This window comes from Chiloscyllium plagiosum, chromosome 41 (genome assembly GCF_004010195.1).
Source record: "Chiloscyllium plagiosum isolate BGI_BamShark_2017 chromosome 41, ASM401019v2, whole genome shotgun sequence".
Classification (NCBI taxonomy): Eukaryota; Metazoa; Chordata; class Chondrichthyes; order Orectolobiformes; family Hemiscylliidae; genus Chiloscyllium; species Chiloscyllium plagiosum.
The window spans coordinates 15,047,611-15,066,299 of NC_057750.1; the positions used below are offsets into that span (position 1 = coordinate 15,047,611).

General features: G+C 43.6%; 1 protein-coding gene across 1 annotated transcript in view; it reads left to right on the forward strand.

Moving 5' to 3' along the window:
* Positions 1–18,689, forward strand: part of paf1 (PAF1 homolog, Paf1/RNA polymerase II complex component) — a 38,660-nt gene that overhangs the window by 9,185 nt on the left and 10,786 nt on the right. The window contains exons 4-9 of the mRNA XM_043680996.1: positions 5,568–5,689; positions 7,892–7,958; positions 10,901–11,002; positions 12,014–12,119; positions 13,691–13,759; positions 17,030–17,133. Of these exons, the coding sequence (XP_043536931.1) occupies positions 5,568–5,689; positions 7,892–7,958; positions 10,901–11,002; positions 12,014–12,119; positions 13,691–13,759; positions 17,030–17,133 (570 nt within the window). The remainder of the gene's footprint in view (positions 1–5,567; positions 5,690–7,891; positions 7,959–10,900; positions 11,003–12,013; positions 12,120–13,690; positions 13,760–17,029; positions 17,134–18,689) is intronic.

Sequence of the window (18,689 nt, forward strand, 5' to 3'; positions counted from 1 at the left end):
ATTAGCCTTCTTCACTATCTGCTGTACCTGCATGCTTGCTTTCATTGACTGGTGTACAAGAACACCCAGATCTCTCTGTACTGCCCCTTTACATAAATTGATTCCATTGAGGTAGTAGTCTGCCTTCCTGTTCTTGCTACCAAAGTGGATAACCATACATTTATCCACATTAAACTGCATCTGCCATGCATCTTCCCACTCACCTAACTTGTCCAGGTCACTCTGTAATCTCCTAACATCCTCATCACTTTTCTCCCTGCCACCCAGCTTTGTATCATCAGCAAATTTGCTAATGTTGTTGCTGATACCATCTTCTATATCATTAACATATATTGTAAATGGTCCCTGCGGTACCCCACTGGTCAGTGCCTGCCATTCCGTAATGGGGCCGTTTATCACTACTCTTTGTTTCCTGTCAGCCAACCAACTTTCAATCCAAGTTAGTACTTTGCCCCCAAACCATGTGCCCTAATTTTGCTCACTAACCTCCTATTTGGGACTTTATCAAAAGCTTTCTGAAAGTTCAGGTACACTACATCTACTGGATTTCCCTCGTCCAACTTCATAGTTACATCCTCAAAAAATTCAAGAAGATTGGTCAAGCATGATTTCCCCTTCATAAATCCATACTAACTCTGACCTGTGCTGTTACTGCTATCCAGATGTGTCGTAATTTCATCCTTTATAATAGACTCCAGCATCTTTCCCACCACTGAGGTCAGACTAACTGGTCTATAATTTCCTGCTTTCTCTCTCCCACCTTTCTTAAAAAGTGGTACAACATTAGCCACCCTCCAATCCGCAGGAACTGATCCCGAATCTATCGAACTCTGAAAAATAATCACCAACGCATCCACGATTTCTCGAGCCACCTCCTTCAGTACCCTGGGATGTAGACCATCAGGCCCTGGCGACTTATCAACCTTCAGACCTAACAGTCTCTCCAACACCAATTCCTGGCAAATATAAATTCCCTTAAGTTGCAGCACTGTTCAAATTTTTGACTGTGTTGTAATTGCAACTGAAGAGTAATTTGGAGGAAAAATACTAGTTGTATTTGTGAAGAACAATTTTGAGTATAATAGAAGTTATTCTAATTTAGCAATTTAATTGATTTTTTTCTCAGGAAGGAATGCAGATTTAAGGAGTCCAGGCTTATAATCAGGATCCTAAGCTAGACTATGTGTACTATAAAGCTTCTAATTTGGAAATGCATTATTTAAAGATATTAATTAACAATTTACAATTACATTTATAGGAAGGATATTATTATCTTCGTGGGTTTCCTCCGGGTGCTCCGGTTTCCTCCCACAGTCCAAAGATGTGCAGGTTAGATGAATTGGCCATGCTAAATTGCCCAGAGTGTTAGGTGCATTAGTCAGAGGGAAATGGGTCTGGGTGGGTTACTCTTCGGGGGGTCGGTGTGGACTGGTTGGGACAAAGGGCCTGTTTCCACACTGTAGGGAATCTGATCTATCTGAAGAGGTTTCAGCAGAGATTTACCAGGATTTTGCCGGACAGGGAAGGTTTGAGTTATAAAGAAAGGCTGAATAAGCTGGGACATTTTTCATTGGAGCACAGGAGCTTGAGAGGCGACTGATAGAAGTTTATAAGATAATGAGGGGCATTGAGAGAGTTAATGGTAGGTGTCTTTTCCCCAGGATGGGGGATGTCAAGATAAGGTGGCACATTTTTAAATTGAGAGGAGAAAGGTTTAAAAAATACATGAGCAAATTTTTTACACAGGGAATGAATTTCCTGAGGAAGTGGTGGATGTGGGTGCAATTGCAAGTTTAAAAGACATTTGGATAAGTTCATGAATAGGAAGGGGTTTGGAGGGATATGGGGCGGGTGGGATTAGTTTAGTTTGAGATTATGTTTGGCATGGACTGGTTGGACAGAAGGGCCTGTTTCCATGCTGTATGACTCAGTGATACATATCCTATTGAAAGGACAGGCATCTGGCAGACAGAATGGGGTTGCCTTGTTAGCAAGAAATGATATTGGATTGGAAGGCATCGAAACTGTGTGGGTAGGGTTGAGGATTCACAAAGCAAAAAAGGCCGTGATGCGAGTTGTGTACATGACCTTTACCAGTAGTCAGAAAATAAAAGGCATGTGTTGCACTAAATATGGGAGATTTCAATGTGCAGATGGACTGGGAAAATCAGGCTGGTCACAGATTCCAAGAAAAGAAATTTGTGGAATGTCTACGAGATGGTTTTATGGAGCAGCTTGTGGTAAAGCCCATTAGGGAACAGCAATTCTGGATTTGGTGATGTGCAATGAGGCAGACTTGATGAGAGAACATAAGGTGAAGGAACCCCTAGGGGGCAGTGATTATCATATAACAGAATTCACTCTGCAATTTGAGGGAGGATCTGAATCAGATGTAACAGTATTAAAATCGAGTAATGATTTGAGGTGCCGGTGTTGGACTGGGGTGGGCAAAGTTAAAAATCACACTACACCAGGTTATAGTCCAACAGGTTTATTTGGAATCACTTTCTTTCAGAGCGCTGCTCCTTCATCAGGTGGTTGTGGAGCAGAAGCATAAGACACAGAGTTTATAGCAACAGGATTGTAGTGTCATTGAATGTAATAGTAAATTTAAGAATGACCGTGTTAGTTTCGGTTACATATGAAGGAACAGAAGCTCACGTGGTCATTATAAAAGATGAGAGACTTAAGTTAAATGTGTTTAACATTACATTCAATGACACTGCAATCCTGTTGCTATAAAGCCTGTGTCTTATGGTTCGGCTCCACAACCACCTGATGAAGAAGCAGAGCTTTGAAAGCTAGTAATTCCAAATGAACCTGTTTGACTATAACCTGGCATTGTGTGATTTTTTTTTTTAACAATTGAGTAAAGGAAACTACAAAGACATGAGCTGTCCAGAATTAATTGGAAGGACAGCTAGCAGGAAAGATGATGGAGGAGCAATGGCAGGAGTTTCTGGTAGTAATGTGGGAGGCATAACAGAAATTTATCACAAGGAAGAAAAAACATACTCAGAGGAGGATGAGGCAACCATGGGAAGTCAGGAACAGCGTAAAAACAAAAGAAAGAATAAACAATGTGGTGAAGGTTAGTGGGAAACCAAAGGATTAGGAAGCCGTTAAAAACCAGCAGAGGATAATTAAGAAAGCAATAAGGGAGGAGAAGATGAAATATGAGCGTAAGCCAGCTAGTAATATAAAAGAAGATTTCAAGAGTTTTGATTTTAGATATATAAAAGGTAAGAGAGAGGCAAGAGTGAACATTGAACCACTGGAAAATGAGGCTGGAGAAGTAGTAATGGGGGAGTATAGAAATGGCAGAGGAACTGAATAGGTACTTCACATCAGTCTTCACAGTGGAAGACACCAGCAGTATACCAGAACTTCGAGAGGGGCAGAGGTGAGTGTAGTGGTCATCACTAAGGAGAAAGTGCTGAGGAAGCTGGAAGGTCTGAAGGTGGATAAATCATCTGGACTGGATGGATGACACCCAGGGTTCTGAAGGAGATAATTGACAAAATTTCGGAGGCATTAGAGGTGATTTGTCAGGAACTACTGGAGTCAGGAACGCTCCCAGAGGATTCAGAAGTGGCTAATTTAGCACCCCTGTTTCAGAAGTAATGTCAGCAGAAGGCGAGGAATTGTAGGCCAGTTGGCCTGACCTTGGTTGTTGGTAAGATTTTGGAGTCCATTATTAAAATTGAAATTGTGGAGTACTTGGAAGTGCATGGTCAAATAAGGCTGAGTCAGCACGGCTTCATCAAGGGGAGGTCATGCCTGACAAATCTATCGAATTCTCTGAGAAGGTAACAAGCAAGTCAAACAAAGAAGAACCGGTCAGCATATCCACGTGAATTTCCAGAAGGCCTTAGTCAAAGTGCCACACAGAAGGCTGCAAAATAGGAAAAGAGCTCATAACGTGAGGGGCAAGGTACTGGCATGGATAGGGAAATGGCTGACTGGCAGAAGACAGCGAGTGTGTATGAAGGGGTCTTGTTCAGGATGGCAGCCAAAGGAGTTCCGCAGGGATCTCTTCACATTATGCATTAACGATCTGGCTAAAGGAACTGAGGGCATTGTTGTTAAATTTACGGATGACACAAAGATAGATGGGGGGGGCAGGCAGTGCTGAGGAAGCGGGGAGGCTGCAGAAGGACTTGGACACGGTAGAAGAGTGGGCAAAGAAGTGGCAAATGGAATACAATGTGGGCAAGTGTGAGATTATGTATTTATTTTAGGAAGCTTAGGAGCATAGACTATTTTTTAAATGGGGAAAGGCTTTAGAAATCTGAAGCACAAAGGCAGTTTCGGCATCCTGGATCAAGATTCTCTTAAGGTTAACCACAGGCTCAGCTGGCAGTTAGGAAGACGCATGCAATGTTAGCATTCATTTCAAGAGAACTAGAATACAAGAGCAGGGATGTACTGCTGAGGCTGTATAAGCCTTGAGTCAGGCTGGTTTTGGAATATTGTGAGCAGTTTTGGGCCCCATATTTAAGGAAGAATGTGCTGGACTTGAAGGGGGTCCAGAGGAGATTTGCAAGAATAATCACTGCAATGAAGGACTTGTCCTATGAAGGGGGGTGTGGACTCTAGGTTTTTACTTGATGGAGATTAGAAGGATGAGGGGGGAACTGATTGATACTTAAAGAATATAAGAGTTCTGGGTAGAGTGGATGTGGACAAGATATTTCCACTAGTCAAAGAAGGCTTAGCTTCAAAGTGAAGGGTGATCCTTTAAAACTGAAATGAAGAGGATTTATTCAGGCAGATTTATTCAGGGTTTTGGGGAGAAAGTAGGTGAATGGTGTTGAGAAACCTATCAGCCATGCTCGAATGGTAGAGCAGAAATCGATAGGCCGAATTTTGCTGTTATTATCATATGGTCTGTGCTACCGTTTGTGTGCAGAAGTGCTTCCCAATATTTCTCCTGAACAGTTTGGCCCTCGTTCTCAGACTGTGCCCTGTGTAATGATGGCTCTGACCAATCCATGTTTCAGATGGTAGTGGCTCGCCTGGTGATCATGGGTCTCTTGGATTCTGGACATTTCAACAATATGTGTCAGTGTTTACGAAATGTTCTGATCTCTGTTAGGGTACTCCCTCGACGTTGGTCCCAGCTGGCATTTTCCATGGACCTGAAAGGTTGGCTGTAGTTGGCCACACTCAGGACTTTAGTTGTAATTTTTCACTTGAAAGAGGACGCCTACAATGGCTGACATATTCTACTCTAACATGGGAGTAACCATTGTGTAAGAAGCTAATAGTCCTCCAGAGAACATAAAATATAAAAAAATCCCTGTGTGTGCTGGAGATTTGAAATGAAGAGAGTGGTGGAAAAGCTCAGCAGGACCAGGAAAAACTTCCTCGCATGAGGATTTGGAATGCATTACCTGATAGAGAGATGATACAGATTTGATTGTAGTGTTTAAAAAGAATTTAATATGGATGGAGGAATTTATCTTTAGAAGAGTCACTGCAGATTTGAATAGATTGTCTCTTTTGCAATTTTGTTGTATGATTCGATGACAACTCTGAACTCCTTATCTTGCATATTTCCACAGATTTGTACAGTATAAAGCTACCTCCCTTGAGAAACAACACAAACATGAGTTGTTAACTGAACCAGATCTGGGAGTCGTGATTGACCTCATCAATCCTGATACTTACCGGATTGATAACAATGGTAAGGTCTGCTTCAACACTGTTCCGTGTAACTCAGCTGCTTTAGTGATATGTTTATTAAGTTCTGAATTGCTCCTGTCATCACGCTGTTGTCCCTGATCCTCTGTTCTTGCACTTTGTCCTCTGGCTCCCACTCTCTGGCAGCAGTCATTCACTATTCTACTTTGAGGTTCTTGCACCGAAACAATTAGGAGTCTAAGTAGACCATTCAGCCCTTCAATTCTGCTCTGCTAAATGATGGATCTGATCATAACCTCAAGTCTGCCTCCTGTTCATGCCCCATCACCGTTGACTCCGTTGTTGATTAACAAATCTGTCTGCCTCAACCTTGAATATATTTCATGAACCGGCCTCCTTTGTCATCTGCGAAAGAGAATTCCACAGACTGACCTTCTGAGAAGAAAAGAAAAATCCTTACCTTAGCATTAAAAAGGAGAATCCTAGATGTAGGTTTGCTCGCTGAGCTGGAAGGTTCATTTCAGATGTTTCGTCACCATACTAGGTAAAATCTTCAGTGAGCCTCCGAATGAAGCACTAGTGGTGTAGCCCGCTTTCTATTTATATGTTTGGGTTTCCAAGGAAACGTCTGAAAATGAACCTTCCAGCTCAGCGAGCAAACCTACATTTGCAACCTCAACCTGAGCTACAAATCTTTTCAGAACTCGCTAAGGAGAGTGTTAATTTTCAAACTGTACTTCCTGGATCTAGGCTCTTTCCCACCACCACCACCAATGAAATAAGGGGAAGCATCCTCTCCACATTGCCTCATTAAATCCCCTCAAGATTCATGTTTGAATAAGGTCATCTCTCATTCCTCTAAACTGTAATTCAATTTATTTAAACTCTAGGCCGATTGCATGTTTATTCGCACTAGAAGCATTCTTACAAGCAGACTGCATCCCTTGTAATCTGAAATCTGGGTCTTTCTGTGCCTGATGGAAGCAGGGAGCTGATTGTTACCCCAGTGGTTATAAATTGTTCATGATGTTCTGACTAAATCTTTCTATTCACATGGGAATGTTGTAGTATCCTGTAAGCTGATAGCACCATGCTCAGACTGTGTCCAAACTTTTAATTACACAAACTCAGGCTGGAATAAACTATAGAGGATTAGACGGAATAATTTAGCGAAGTGGTGATATTTAATAATTCCGTTTTCACTTATTACATGAAGGTCCCGTTCCTTGGGAAATGTCATGAATGTTAGCTCTGCAATGGTTGAACTTAAACAATATGCAGCATGAGCTAGGGAATCTGCATAGATCTTTCTTAGTTCCTTTTATAGTAGAAAAGAAAACATATTTTACACTCGTAAATTATCAGATCAAAACTGTGTTGTTCTTGGACAGACCTGCGGCATTGTCAGTCAGCCAGCGTAATGTTCAACCTTTAATGCCACGTCACTGTGACCCTGCATAATTGTGAAATTAGTCCTTGCTGCGTCATACCAATTGGAAGCAGGAGTAGCTATTTAGCCCCTTTGAGTTTGCTCTGCCCTGCAGTAAGGTCAAGGCTGATCAGATGATTCCACATTCCTGCCAACCCTGAAAACCTATCACCACCTTGCTTAGCAAGAATCTATCTCCCTTTGCCTTAAAAAGATTCAATGATGCAACTTCCACTGCCTGGTTTTCCTAATCTCTGTCTTAAAGGGGTGACATGGTTTGGAGGTGCTGGTATTGGACTGGGGTGTACAAAGTTAAAAATCACACAACACCACGTTATAGTCCAACACTAGCTTTCAGAGCGCTAATCCACAAACACCTGATGAAGGAGCAGCGCTCCAAAAGCTAGTGCTTCCAAATAAACCTGTTGGACTATAACCTGGTGTTGTGTGATTTTTAACATTAAATGGGTGACCCACCCCCTTATTTTTTTAAAATATTGACCCTTGGTTCTAGGTTCTCCCACATCAGGAAGCAATCTTTCCATCTGCACCCTGTCGAGACCCCTCATCGTCTTGTATGTTGCAATCAAGTCACCTCTTCCAACTCCAGTGGATACAAGCCCAGTTTGTCCAACCCTTCTTCGTTCTGAGCTGACTGGCAGAAACAAACCTGGAGTGCCATCCCTTTTCCAGTTGCACATCAAGTCTTGGCCAATTTAAGCGTAGCGCTTGTTTTCCCCATTATTCTGAATGCTTTAGCTCCCTGGTGTTTGACCAGCACTGCTGTCCCCTGACGATGTCACTTCCTCTCCACAGTCATCCTTGATATTGCAGACGAGAAGCTACTTGAAGAGGAAATTCAGGCACCATCGAGTTCAAAACGGTGAGTGATCAGAAATCCATCTGTAGCATTAGATGGGAGCAACTGGGTGCCTGTTGGCATTGACTAGGAGTGGCTGAGCACAGACAGTCAACAATGGATGAGAGTGACAGAAGGGTATGTTCATTGCCGGTTAGGAATGACCGTAGGGAGGAACTGGTTGCCAGGCAGTGTTGGTTGGACATGAAGACTGTAGACGTGGGAGAGTGGTGTGGCAGCACTCAGTGCTGACCATGGGTGTCTGGGGCGTTATCAATACTGGCCAAGACTATTCGGGAGACAGCTAGAAGAAATGGAGGCTAGGAATTTCAGGGAAATAAGTATTGATGTCTTGAAAACAGTCCGTATCACACAAGAGCTGGAGATCTTAAAAATCATAAAGGTGGTTATATCTCTGATACCTGATCAAATGTATCCCAGGACGTTGTGGGAAGTTAGAAAAGAAATTTCAGGGCCCCTAGCAGAGAGATTTATGTCATCTACAGCCACAGGAGTAGTGCTGGAGAACTGGAGTGTGGGCTAATGTTGTGCCATTATTAAAGAACGGCTGTAAGGAGAAACCTGTGAATTATAGATCAGAATCTAAAATCAGTGGTAGGTAAATTGTTGGAGGAGATTCTCAGAGATAAGATATACATGCATTTGGAGAGGCAAGGGCTGATTAGTATTGGCCAGCAAGACTTTGTGCATGGGGAATCATCTCTCACCAGCTTGATTGAGTTTTTTTCAGGATGTAACCAAAAAGCTTATTGAGGGCAGAGCAGTAGACATTGGACTTTAGTAAAACAAGGTTCTGCATGGTAAACTAATTAGTAAAGTTAGCTCACGTGGGATTCAGAGAGTTTGCCAATTGAATACAAAATTGGCTTGACGGTAGGGGACACAGGGAGGTGGTGGACGGTTGATATTTGGACTGGAGGTTCATGACCACCACAGGAATTGGTGCTGGATCCTCTTTTGTTTGTCATTTTTCTAAACAGTTTGGATGAGAATATAGGAGGCATTGTTAGTAAGTTTACAGTTGGCACCAAAGTTGGTGGCACAGTCGCCAGTGAAGAAGATTATCTAAGATTACAAAGGGATCTTGATCAATTGGGTCACTAGGCTGAGGAGTGGCAGGTGGAGTTTAATTTGGATAAATGGGAGGTATTGCATTTTGGTAAAACAAACAAAGGCTGAGCTTGTACATCTGTAAGTTCGCTTGCTGAGCTTGAAGGTTTGCTTTCAGACGTTTCGTCACCATGACTAGGTAACATCAGTGAGAGTCTCTGGTGAAGCGCTGGTGGTATGTCCCTCCTCTCTATTTATAAGTCTTGGTTTCTTTTCAAAGTGGGTGATGTCATTTCCGGTTCTTTTTTTCAAGGGAAGGTAGCTAGGATCTAAATCGATGTGTTTTTTGATGGAGTTCTGGTTAGAATGCCAGGCCTCTAAGAATTCTAGTGCATGTTTTTATTTTGCCTGTCCTAGGGTGTGTGTGTTGTCCCAGTCAAAGTGGTGTCCTTCTTTGTCTGTGTGTGTAGAAATTAGTGATAGTGGGTCGGGTCTTTTGGTGGCCAGTTGGTGTTCATGTATCCTGGTGGTAGGTTTCCTGCTCGTTTGTCCGATGTAGTGTTTTTTTACAGTTCTTGCATGGTATCTTGTACTTACACAGTTAATGGTAGGGCCCTGGGACGTGTCAAACAGAGAGACCTAGGGGTTCAGGCACGGTGGCACAGTGGTTAGCACTGCTGCCTCACAGCGCCAGAGACCCGGGTTCAATTCCAGACTCAGGCGACTGACTGTGTGGAGTTTGCACATTCTCCCCGTGTCTGCGTGGGTTTCCTCCGGGTGCTCCGGTTTCCTCCCACAGTCCAAAGATGTGCAGGTCAGGTGAATTGGCCATGCCAAATTGCCCGTAGTGTTAGGTAAAGGGGTAAATGTAGGGGAATGGGTGGGTTGCGCTTCGGCGGGTCGGTGTGGACTTGTTGGGCCGAAGGGCCTGTTTCCACACTGTAAGTAATCTAATCTAATAATTCTTTGAAGGTTTCATCACAGGTAGACAGGATGATTGAGAAGGTACTAAGCATGCTTTCCTTCCTTTCTCAGGCCTTTGAGTATAGGAATGGGGATGTTATGTTGAGGTTGTACAAGACATCGGTTAAGCCTCTTCAGGTATACTGTATATAGTCCTGGTCACCCTACTGTTGGAAGGATATTATTAAATTGGAGAGGGGTCAGAGAAGATTTAACAGGATATTGTTGGGCCTGGAGAGTTTGAGTTATAAAGAGAGGCTGGGACTTGTTTTACTGGAACGTAGGAGGTTGAGCGGTTACCTTATAGAGGTTTATAAAATCATGAAGGGCATAGATAAGGTGAATAGCAAAGGTCTTCCCTAGGGTGGGGGAGTTCAAAACCAGCAGGCATGTTTTTAAAGTGAGAGGAGAAAGATTTACAAGGGACCTGATGGGCAACAGTTTCACACAGAGTGTGGTTTGTATGTGGAATGAACTGCTAGTCAGAATGGTGGGTGTAGGTACAGTTACAACATATTTGGATAGATACACGAATAGGAATGGTTTAGAAGGATATGGGCCGTACTGGCAAATGTGACTAGTTTGGTGTGGGCAGTGTGGACCAAAGGGCCTGTTGCTGTGCTGTATAACTCTGACTGTATAACACTGGCGAGGACTGGGGAATTATCAAATTCACAAGAATAACCAGGAGACAGTCAGTGCTGATCATGAGCGACAGGGGCCAAGTTGGTGCTGGCCAGAAATGATCAGGGCCCCATTGGTGCAAGCTAGGAGTAACCGGGGTGGTGGGACAGTTGGAGATTGACTGGGTTTTGGGGGGGCACAGGATTCAACAAGAATAACTGGGGTGGGGTTGTATGGGGGTGACCTAGAGCTAGTTGTAATTGAGCAGTGTTCCCTTTGTGTTATAAACTGTGCATCTTTCGGTTCAGTTCACAGCAACATGCAAAGGTGGTGCCATGGATGAGAAAAACTGAATACATCTCCACAGAATTCAACCGATACGGCATCTCCAACGAGAAGCCAGAAGTCAAGTAAGTGGCATGGGACTATAACTCTTGTAGAATGTTTGCGAGGGGTGTATGTTTATATTAGGGAGGCCTCCCTCAATTTGAGGCTTTGCCTTTGCTTACAGCTGACTGAGTGTCAAGAGATGTCAGTTAAAATGTTGCCTTTAAATCATTTTAAAGTGAATATAGGTTCGGGGGGCCTAGTGGTATTATCGCTAGATTAGATTCATCCAGAGACCCAGGTAATGTTCTGGGGACCCAGGTTCAACTCCCATCATGGTAGGCGGTGGAATTTGAACACAATAAAAAGAAAATCTAGAATTAAGAGTCTTAATGACGACCCTGGGTTGATTGTCAGAAAAACCCATCTGTTTCGCTAATGTCCTTTTAAGGAAGGAAATCTGTCATCCTTACCTGGTCTGGCCTATATGTGACTCCAGACCCACAGACAGCTATGTGGTTCACTCTTAATTGCTGTCTGAGCAATCAGGGATGGGCAGTAAATGCTAGGCCTCGCCAGCAACGCCCATGAAAGAATTTTTAAAAGAATTAAATTCACTTTAGTGAGATGGAATCAGAGAAGCAGCTGGGGAGGTAATAACAGACAGGGGCTCCAGAATGTTCTGAATCTGAGCAGCCAGTCCCATGTGGCAGCTTTTCCCTCACCAATATTTCCAGTGCTCACTGGTTTCTTCCTGAAGCTAGGAAAACAGCAGCTCCCTCCGGTAGTTCTGTAGTTACCACTTCCAGTTTTGTTTCTCTGAGATCCCTGCTACTGTGTTAGATTTTGAACCCAGGCTGTTAGGGACTGAGTTCAATTCTGCAAGTTACCAGGCTGAATGACATGTCCTAAAGCCACTGTTATTCCATTGTGCTGCAGAATATTGCAAACTACTTGCAGTTTTAGTTTAGACCTTTTTATTGAGAATTGGACAGGAGGTGCATGTAGTATTGATGTTGTTTCTGTGCTTCGGGGTGTAACTTGCACCAGTTCTGTGAACGTCTCCTCTTTAAAACCTCTCTCTCCGAAATCAGAATCGGTGTGTCTGTCAAACAGCAATTCACAGAGGAGGAGATTTACAAAGACAGAGACAGCCAGATCGCAGCAATTGAAAAGACATTCGTGGATGCGAATAAAGAGGTAATAAAAATAATTCCCACCAATGGGAACAGATCCCATTCAGACATAGCTTTGGGCCACCACTCTCCTGCAACCTGAGGGTTGCTGTCCCATTGCCCCTCCCTGCATCACATCAGTTATATCACCCAGTTGTTTTCCTAAACTCTACCTTTGTTCTTTTCCATGCTCATGGGTATACCAAATTAAAAAGCCCTCCCTGTAAGAGAGTATTCAAACTATTAACCAGCAGCTATGGGACCAGGAGTGTGCTGATTAATCATATATTCCAGATAATCAAGAAGTCTACTCAATCAATGTAAAAACACACATTCAGTAATAGAAACATAATTCAGGGGATATACAAATCAATGTTATACTTTATTTACACCATAAATCATTTAAATAATAATGCAACTTTGCCTAAAATAAAACTTACTGGCGGAGACCCTTCTCGATCACACCTTCAACTGACAAGGCAGGCACACTGGCTCAGCAGTTAGCACTGCTGCCTCAGTGCCAGCACCCTGGGTTCGATTCCACCCTCTGGCAACTGTGTGGAATTTGCACGTTCTGTCCATGTTTGTGTGGGTTTTGTCAGGGCACTCCAATTTCCTCCTACAGTCCAAAGATGTGTTAAATTGACTATCGGATTGTGTGTGTGTGTCCGTTCAACTACATGGACAGCACAATCGAATGGGATAGTACAGTAAACATCTGGTGTCTCTGATATATCATTGCTACTGGTCTATCTAGGATGCCACTTCATACAATGCCATGTACAACAGGGTTTGTTGTATATCTCTGAAAGGATGTTACACAAAAACACAGAGATCAGGCCTGCTCCACTATACATTATAATCATGGCTCATCTTGGTTTTCAACTCACTTTCCCGATGTCTCCTAAATGACTATATTCCCTGAAATGTGAGAATATTCGTCTATCCCAGTGTTAAATATAGTCGCTGATGAAGCCTTCACTACCTCTCTGGTTTACTCCATTCCAAAGGTTTGCAGTTTTTGAAGTGAAAGATATTCTTCTTGTTGTTCTCCTTGGGGAATAAACCATCTGTTGACTGTTTGTTTCCTGAGTGAGTGTGACACATAGAGTCATAGAGATGTACAGCATGGAAACATGATTGTGATGTTGTTGGTCTGGTGATCTAGAGGACTGGTCTAAACATTTTGTTTCTTCTTGATTCTTTCACGGGATGCGTCCTACAATGAGAGAAATCTGCTGTCCTTACCTGGTCTGGTTCATGTGTTTCTAGACTCTCAGCAATGCGGTTGACTGGTAATTGCTTGATTGTCTTCAGGAACGTGGCTCACTGATTCTTTCTTAAGAGCAGTAAAGGGCAAGGCTTGCTACTAGGACCCAGACCCCATGAACAGATAAAAATGGTACCCCCAAACCAGGTCACAACAAATGGCAGCAGTTATTGAAGGCAGATCGGGTTAAAGGTTCAACTTGGAGCTTTCTACTACTCGGTTCATGGGCTGACATTCTAGCTGAGGGCTGAATGGCCCAACAGCAATACTTTGTAGCCAGAGAGATGATTTGTTGTTTACTCTGTTCTCTCTCTCTCTCTCTCTAGGTCACTCAACATTACAGCAAGCCTCGGGTTACCCCTGTGGAAGTCATGCCTGTGTTTCCTGATTTTAAGGTAAGGGCTGTGGATGTAGCTTTTCCAATGGTTGGCACATGATCTTGGAACATTATTGTGTCCCAGTGGCCTGTCTCCATTTGAGACTTTGTCCAGTTGGCTTTGACAGAGTGGTGTGCCGGAGAGATGGAGGAGATTATCATCAGATAATAAATGGCGCCAGCCATCATCATCACGTTTTGAGATTGTTCTCCATATGCCAACAGCCAAGTTGCTGATGTGGGCTAAGGCCGACACCTGGGGTCATAGAATCAGCTGCACCACAGCAGGAGGCCATTCGGGCCATTACATTTATGCCAGCACTCTGAAGCTAACTTGTTGCTCCCATTTCCTTGCTCTGATCGGGGAGCCTACAAGCTTATTTCTCTCAAGTGCCCGTCCAAGTTCCTTTTGAATCAATTGTCTCCGCTTCCACCACCCTCATAGACAGCAAGGTCCACGTTGCTGCCAGTTTCTGCCTCAAAACACCTTCTCCACATCCCCATTCACGAGCAGCACCTCGTTCCCATAATCTCTTTTCTGGCAAGCAGCCAGCTTTCTGTTCCTGCGCCTCTGATTCCTCTTGTTCCATATGCTCAAACGTCTTGGACAACTTTCTTGTGAGAGAAATCTTCCTGATTGTCTTCTGAAACTCAGTTAATCTCTCAAGGCCAAGTATTTGAAGCAGTGGCAGATAGGCCTAGAGTTGTTTGGGGGTTGGTGAGGGTGGGGCAGTGTGTTTAATTTGGATTGTGACAGGGCTGTCAGGAGAGTCCAGTGCAATGGGATTAGTTTGGGTTTGATACAGGACTTTGGTGACAGAGCTAAGCAGTTAGATTAATTAGGACTGATGCTATTCATGGGTGGTACCTAATTTCATGAACGCTGTTGCTTGTTGAATGACCAACGGTCTGTTTAATCAATTACATTTCCATTTGTTCCCTGGTATGTTTTTTTTCTAAGAAAATTCTTGTGAGAAATCTTGCCAACCATGTTTTGAAAATCTATGTTTGCTACATCATAAGGTCTAGGCGAGAGTGGTAACAGTGTTAGTTTAGGGGAGGCAATGGCCTAGTTGTATAATCACTGGACTTTTCATCAGAAACTCAACAAATGTTCTGGGGACCTGGCAGATGGTAGAATTTGAACTCAGTGAAGAATCTGGAATTAAGGGTCTGATGATGACCATGGAACCATTGCTGATTGTCGGGAAAAACCCATCTGGTTCACTAATGTGTTTGAGGGAAGAAAACTGCCATGCTTACCTGGTCTGGCCTCCATGTAACTCCAGACCCACAACACCATGGTTGCTCTCTGGCAATTTAGGGATGGGCAATAAATGCTGCCCTAGCCAGAGAAGCCCACATCCCATTGAGTGAATAACAAAAAAGTTTGGGAATCTTTTAATAAAGATGTAAGGGGCCTTTTTCCATGCTTAACATTTGTGATTCCATTTTGTCACACTGATGGTTTATAAACTGCTTGCCATTATCCACCTTTCTCTCTACTAACTCACAAGATTTCGCTTTGTATATTCACCATTGTCGTTTCTCCGTTGATCTGAATGCTTTGTTTCTTCCTCTCCCGTATGTATTAGTCCTTCATATTTCTCTTTGCACCCCGGCCCCACCAAGCTGAAATTATGTTTGAAGTTCTGAAATGGGGCTTGAATCCATTGAATAAAGCTGACACTTGGTCAAGAACACATTGCATGGGAGGTTATGTGATCTGCAACAATGTAAATATTTTTGGTTGGTCACTCCCAAGTTGAATATTTAGAAGTCCAGTGACCTACGGAAACATCCAATCAGAACCTCCCAGCACTTTACATCGTAATTGAAGCCCATTGTTCACAAGTGCCAGCAATCCTGCAGTGTTTAGTTTGTTCAGGGTTCCTGAACGTTGGCTCAGGACCACCACTAGAATCATGAGATGAATATTTGGAGTGCCAATCTCTATAGAGTCAGAGATAAATTGCACGGAAACAGACCCTATGGTCCAACTCATCCAGATATCCTAAATAAATCTATCCCTGTTTGCCAGCATTTGGCTCATATCAGTCTAAACCCTTCCTATTCATATACTCCTCCAGATGTCTTTTAAACATTGTAATTGTACCAACCTCCACCACTTCCTCTGGCAGCTCATTCCATACACACATCATCCTCTGCATGAAAGGGTTGCCCCTGATGTCCCTTTTAAATCTTTCCCCTCTCATCTTAAACCTATTCCCTGTAGTTTTGGACTCTCCCAACCTGGTGAAAGGACCTTGCTCCTTTACCCTAACCATGTCCTTCATGATTTTATAAACCTCTATAAGGTCACCCCTCAGCTTCCGACATTCCAGGGAAAACAGCACCAGCCTATTCAGCCTCTCCCTATAGCTCAAACCCTCCAACCGTGGCAACATCCTTGTTAATCTTTTCTGAATCCTTCCAAGGTTCACAGCATCCTTCCTATAGCAGGGAGACCAGAATTGCACGCAATATTCCAATAGTGGCCTAACCAATGTCTTGTACAGTCACAACATGACCTCCCGACCCCAGTACTCAATGCACTGAGTAGCAATAAAGGCAAGCATACCAAACACCACCTTCACTATCCTATCTACCTGCGACTCTACTTTCAAGGAGCTAAGAACCTGCACTCCAAGGTCTCTTTTTTTTTTTTAGCAGCACACCCCAGGACCTTACCATTAACTGTATAAGTCTTGCCCTGGTTTGCCTTTCCAAAATGCAGCACCTCACATTTATCTAAATTAAACTCCATCTGCCACTTCTCAGTCCATTGGCCCAAGATTGTACTCTGAGGTAATCTTCTTTGCTGTCCACTACACCTCCAATTTTAGTGTCATCTGCAAGCTTACTAACCATATATCCTAAGTTCACGTCCAACTCATTTACATAAATGACAAAAAACAGTGGACCCAGCACCGGTCCTTGTGGCACACTGTTGGTCACAAGGCTCCAGTCTGAAAAGCAACCCTCCTGCACCACCTTCTGTCTTCTGCCTCTATGGCGGCAATAGCAGCTGTGCAACAAAAACTCTAATTTGAGATGGACCCCTATCAGTGGGTGTGATTTAGACATGATCACTGACACCAGTGGAACCTACGAAAGGTAAGTGTCTCAGTTTTCTGCGCCTGTATCCTTGCTGTTTGAACCCTGGCACCTAATTTTCTCTCTAACTTTCAAGCGTGAAGCTTTAAAATGGGTCACAGCAGAACAAATGTTTGAGAAGCACTTTTGTAGAGGATGATTTCAAGTCTTCAACTCCTTCTCATTTCCATAGATGTGGATTAACCCATGTGCACAGGTCATATTCGACTCTGACCCAGCACCCAAAGAGATTGCCGGCCCAGGTGCTGTGGAGATGATGTCTCAAGCTATGATCAGGTGAGGTTCTCTGACCCACTGATGGTGAAAAAACCAGGGAGCCAGCACTTGTTGGTATTAATGTATCGAGGCTACGAGTCTCTGAGCTTCATGAGTTCTAATTGGGAGATACCATGTTAAAGCGATTTAATATGCAACAATTGGCTTTCAAATGATGGTGGAGCTGGGCTGAGAAACAACATTGAGAAACCATTTATGGCCATGAGGAAAAGTGGTATCACGTTAAAGTGGATTGAACGAATAAAGGCATTAGATGAGTGTAAACAAGCTTGTGAGGTGAGGTTTATGGGATTCCAAAGAAACTAGACAATGTCAGCAGACTTCACCACGCCCAGAACCATAGAACAAGAGATTCCAGAGGGCAAATTCAAACCCTATCTGCACAAGGCAGATGGGTCTGGTGAGTTATTCTTCAGAGGTTCGGTATGGACTTGTTGGGCTGAAGAGCCTGTTTCAATACTGTAGGGAATCTAATCTAATCGAGTAATATTTTAAGAGTGCGTGGTCCCTGTGTAAAATAGATTACCTGGTGCAAACTGTCCTTCAGGTGCAAATCAAGTGCATTCTTTCTGAACATAGTGTCTTGGAGTGCATGAGTACCAGATAGTGAGCCTGGTACAGCAAATGTCTGGACTTGATTGAGTGTGAATTTGGGAACCATGTGTCTTTGAACCATGAGGTAGTTCCAGCCAGTAGTTCTGAAACAGTCTGTGGGAGGGAGTTGCCATTTAGCCCCCTCCAAGAGCTAAACTGGTTATCAGGAAGAGAGTAAATTCATAGAATTCCTACAGTGTGGAAGCAGGCCATTCAGCCCGTCGGGTCCACGCCGACCCTCCAAAGAGCATCCCACCCAGACCCACCCCTCTACCCTATATTTTCAGGGACCTACCCAGATCAGCACAAGGGAACTAGAAGTGTTCCTCTTGGCAGGGTGTGACAGGTAAGCACATCTTGTTCCTACACCTTTTCATCCAGTCTGCCACCCCCTTTAAACCCCTCCGAATGTCCAAAATCCCCCCTCCCATCTATTTTGTCCCCATCATCTATCATGCCCCACTTTGTTACCTTCTACTTCTGGTTCTTCCCACACACCCCATCACCACTCCCACTCCTTTACCTCCACACCCCTGGCATGCCTTCTGCCCTCCTCACCTCACTTGCCCCTTCTCATTGTCCCACACGCATACACACCCCCTGTTGCCTTATTCACACATCTCACCACCTGCAGCTCCTACTATCTTCGCTCCTCCTTGACTGGTCAACTTTGCTCCCCCTTGACCTTTCACCTCCCATGTTGTTGTGAAGGCAGCAGCCAGACATCTAGGTGGTGGTATGAGTTACAGTGAAGATTAACCAACAAACATAATCTTGATGTAATGCAAAAGGAAATGGTCATGGAAAAACTTAAGGAAATTAACGGTTTATCCTGAGGAGGTGTAAATGGTAAGTAACAAAATTATCAACCTAGGACAATATAGGCAGTGACTATGAGTTTTGAGCTCTTGACTTCAGTGTTAAATCGGAAAGTTCCATGTGGTTCAGACTAAAATGTAGCT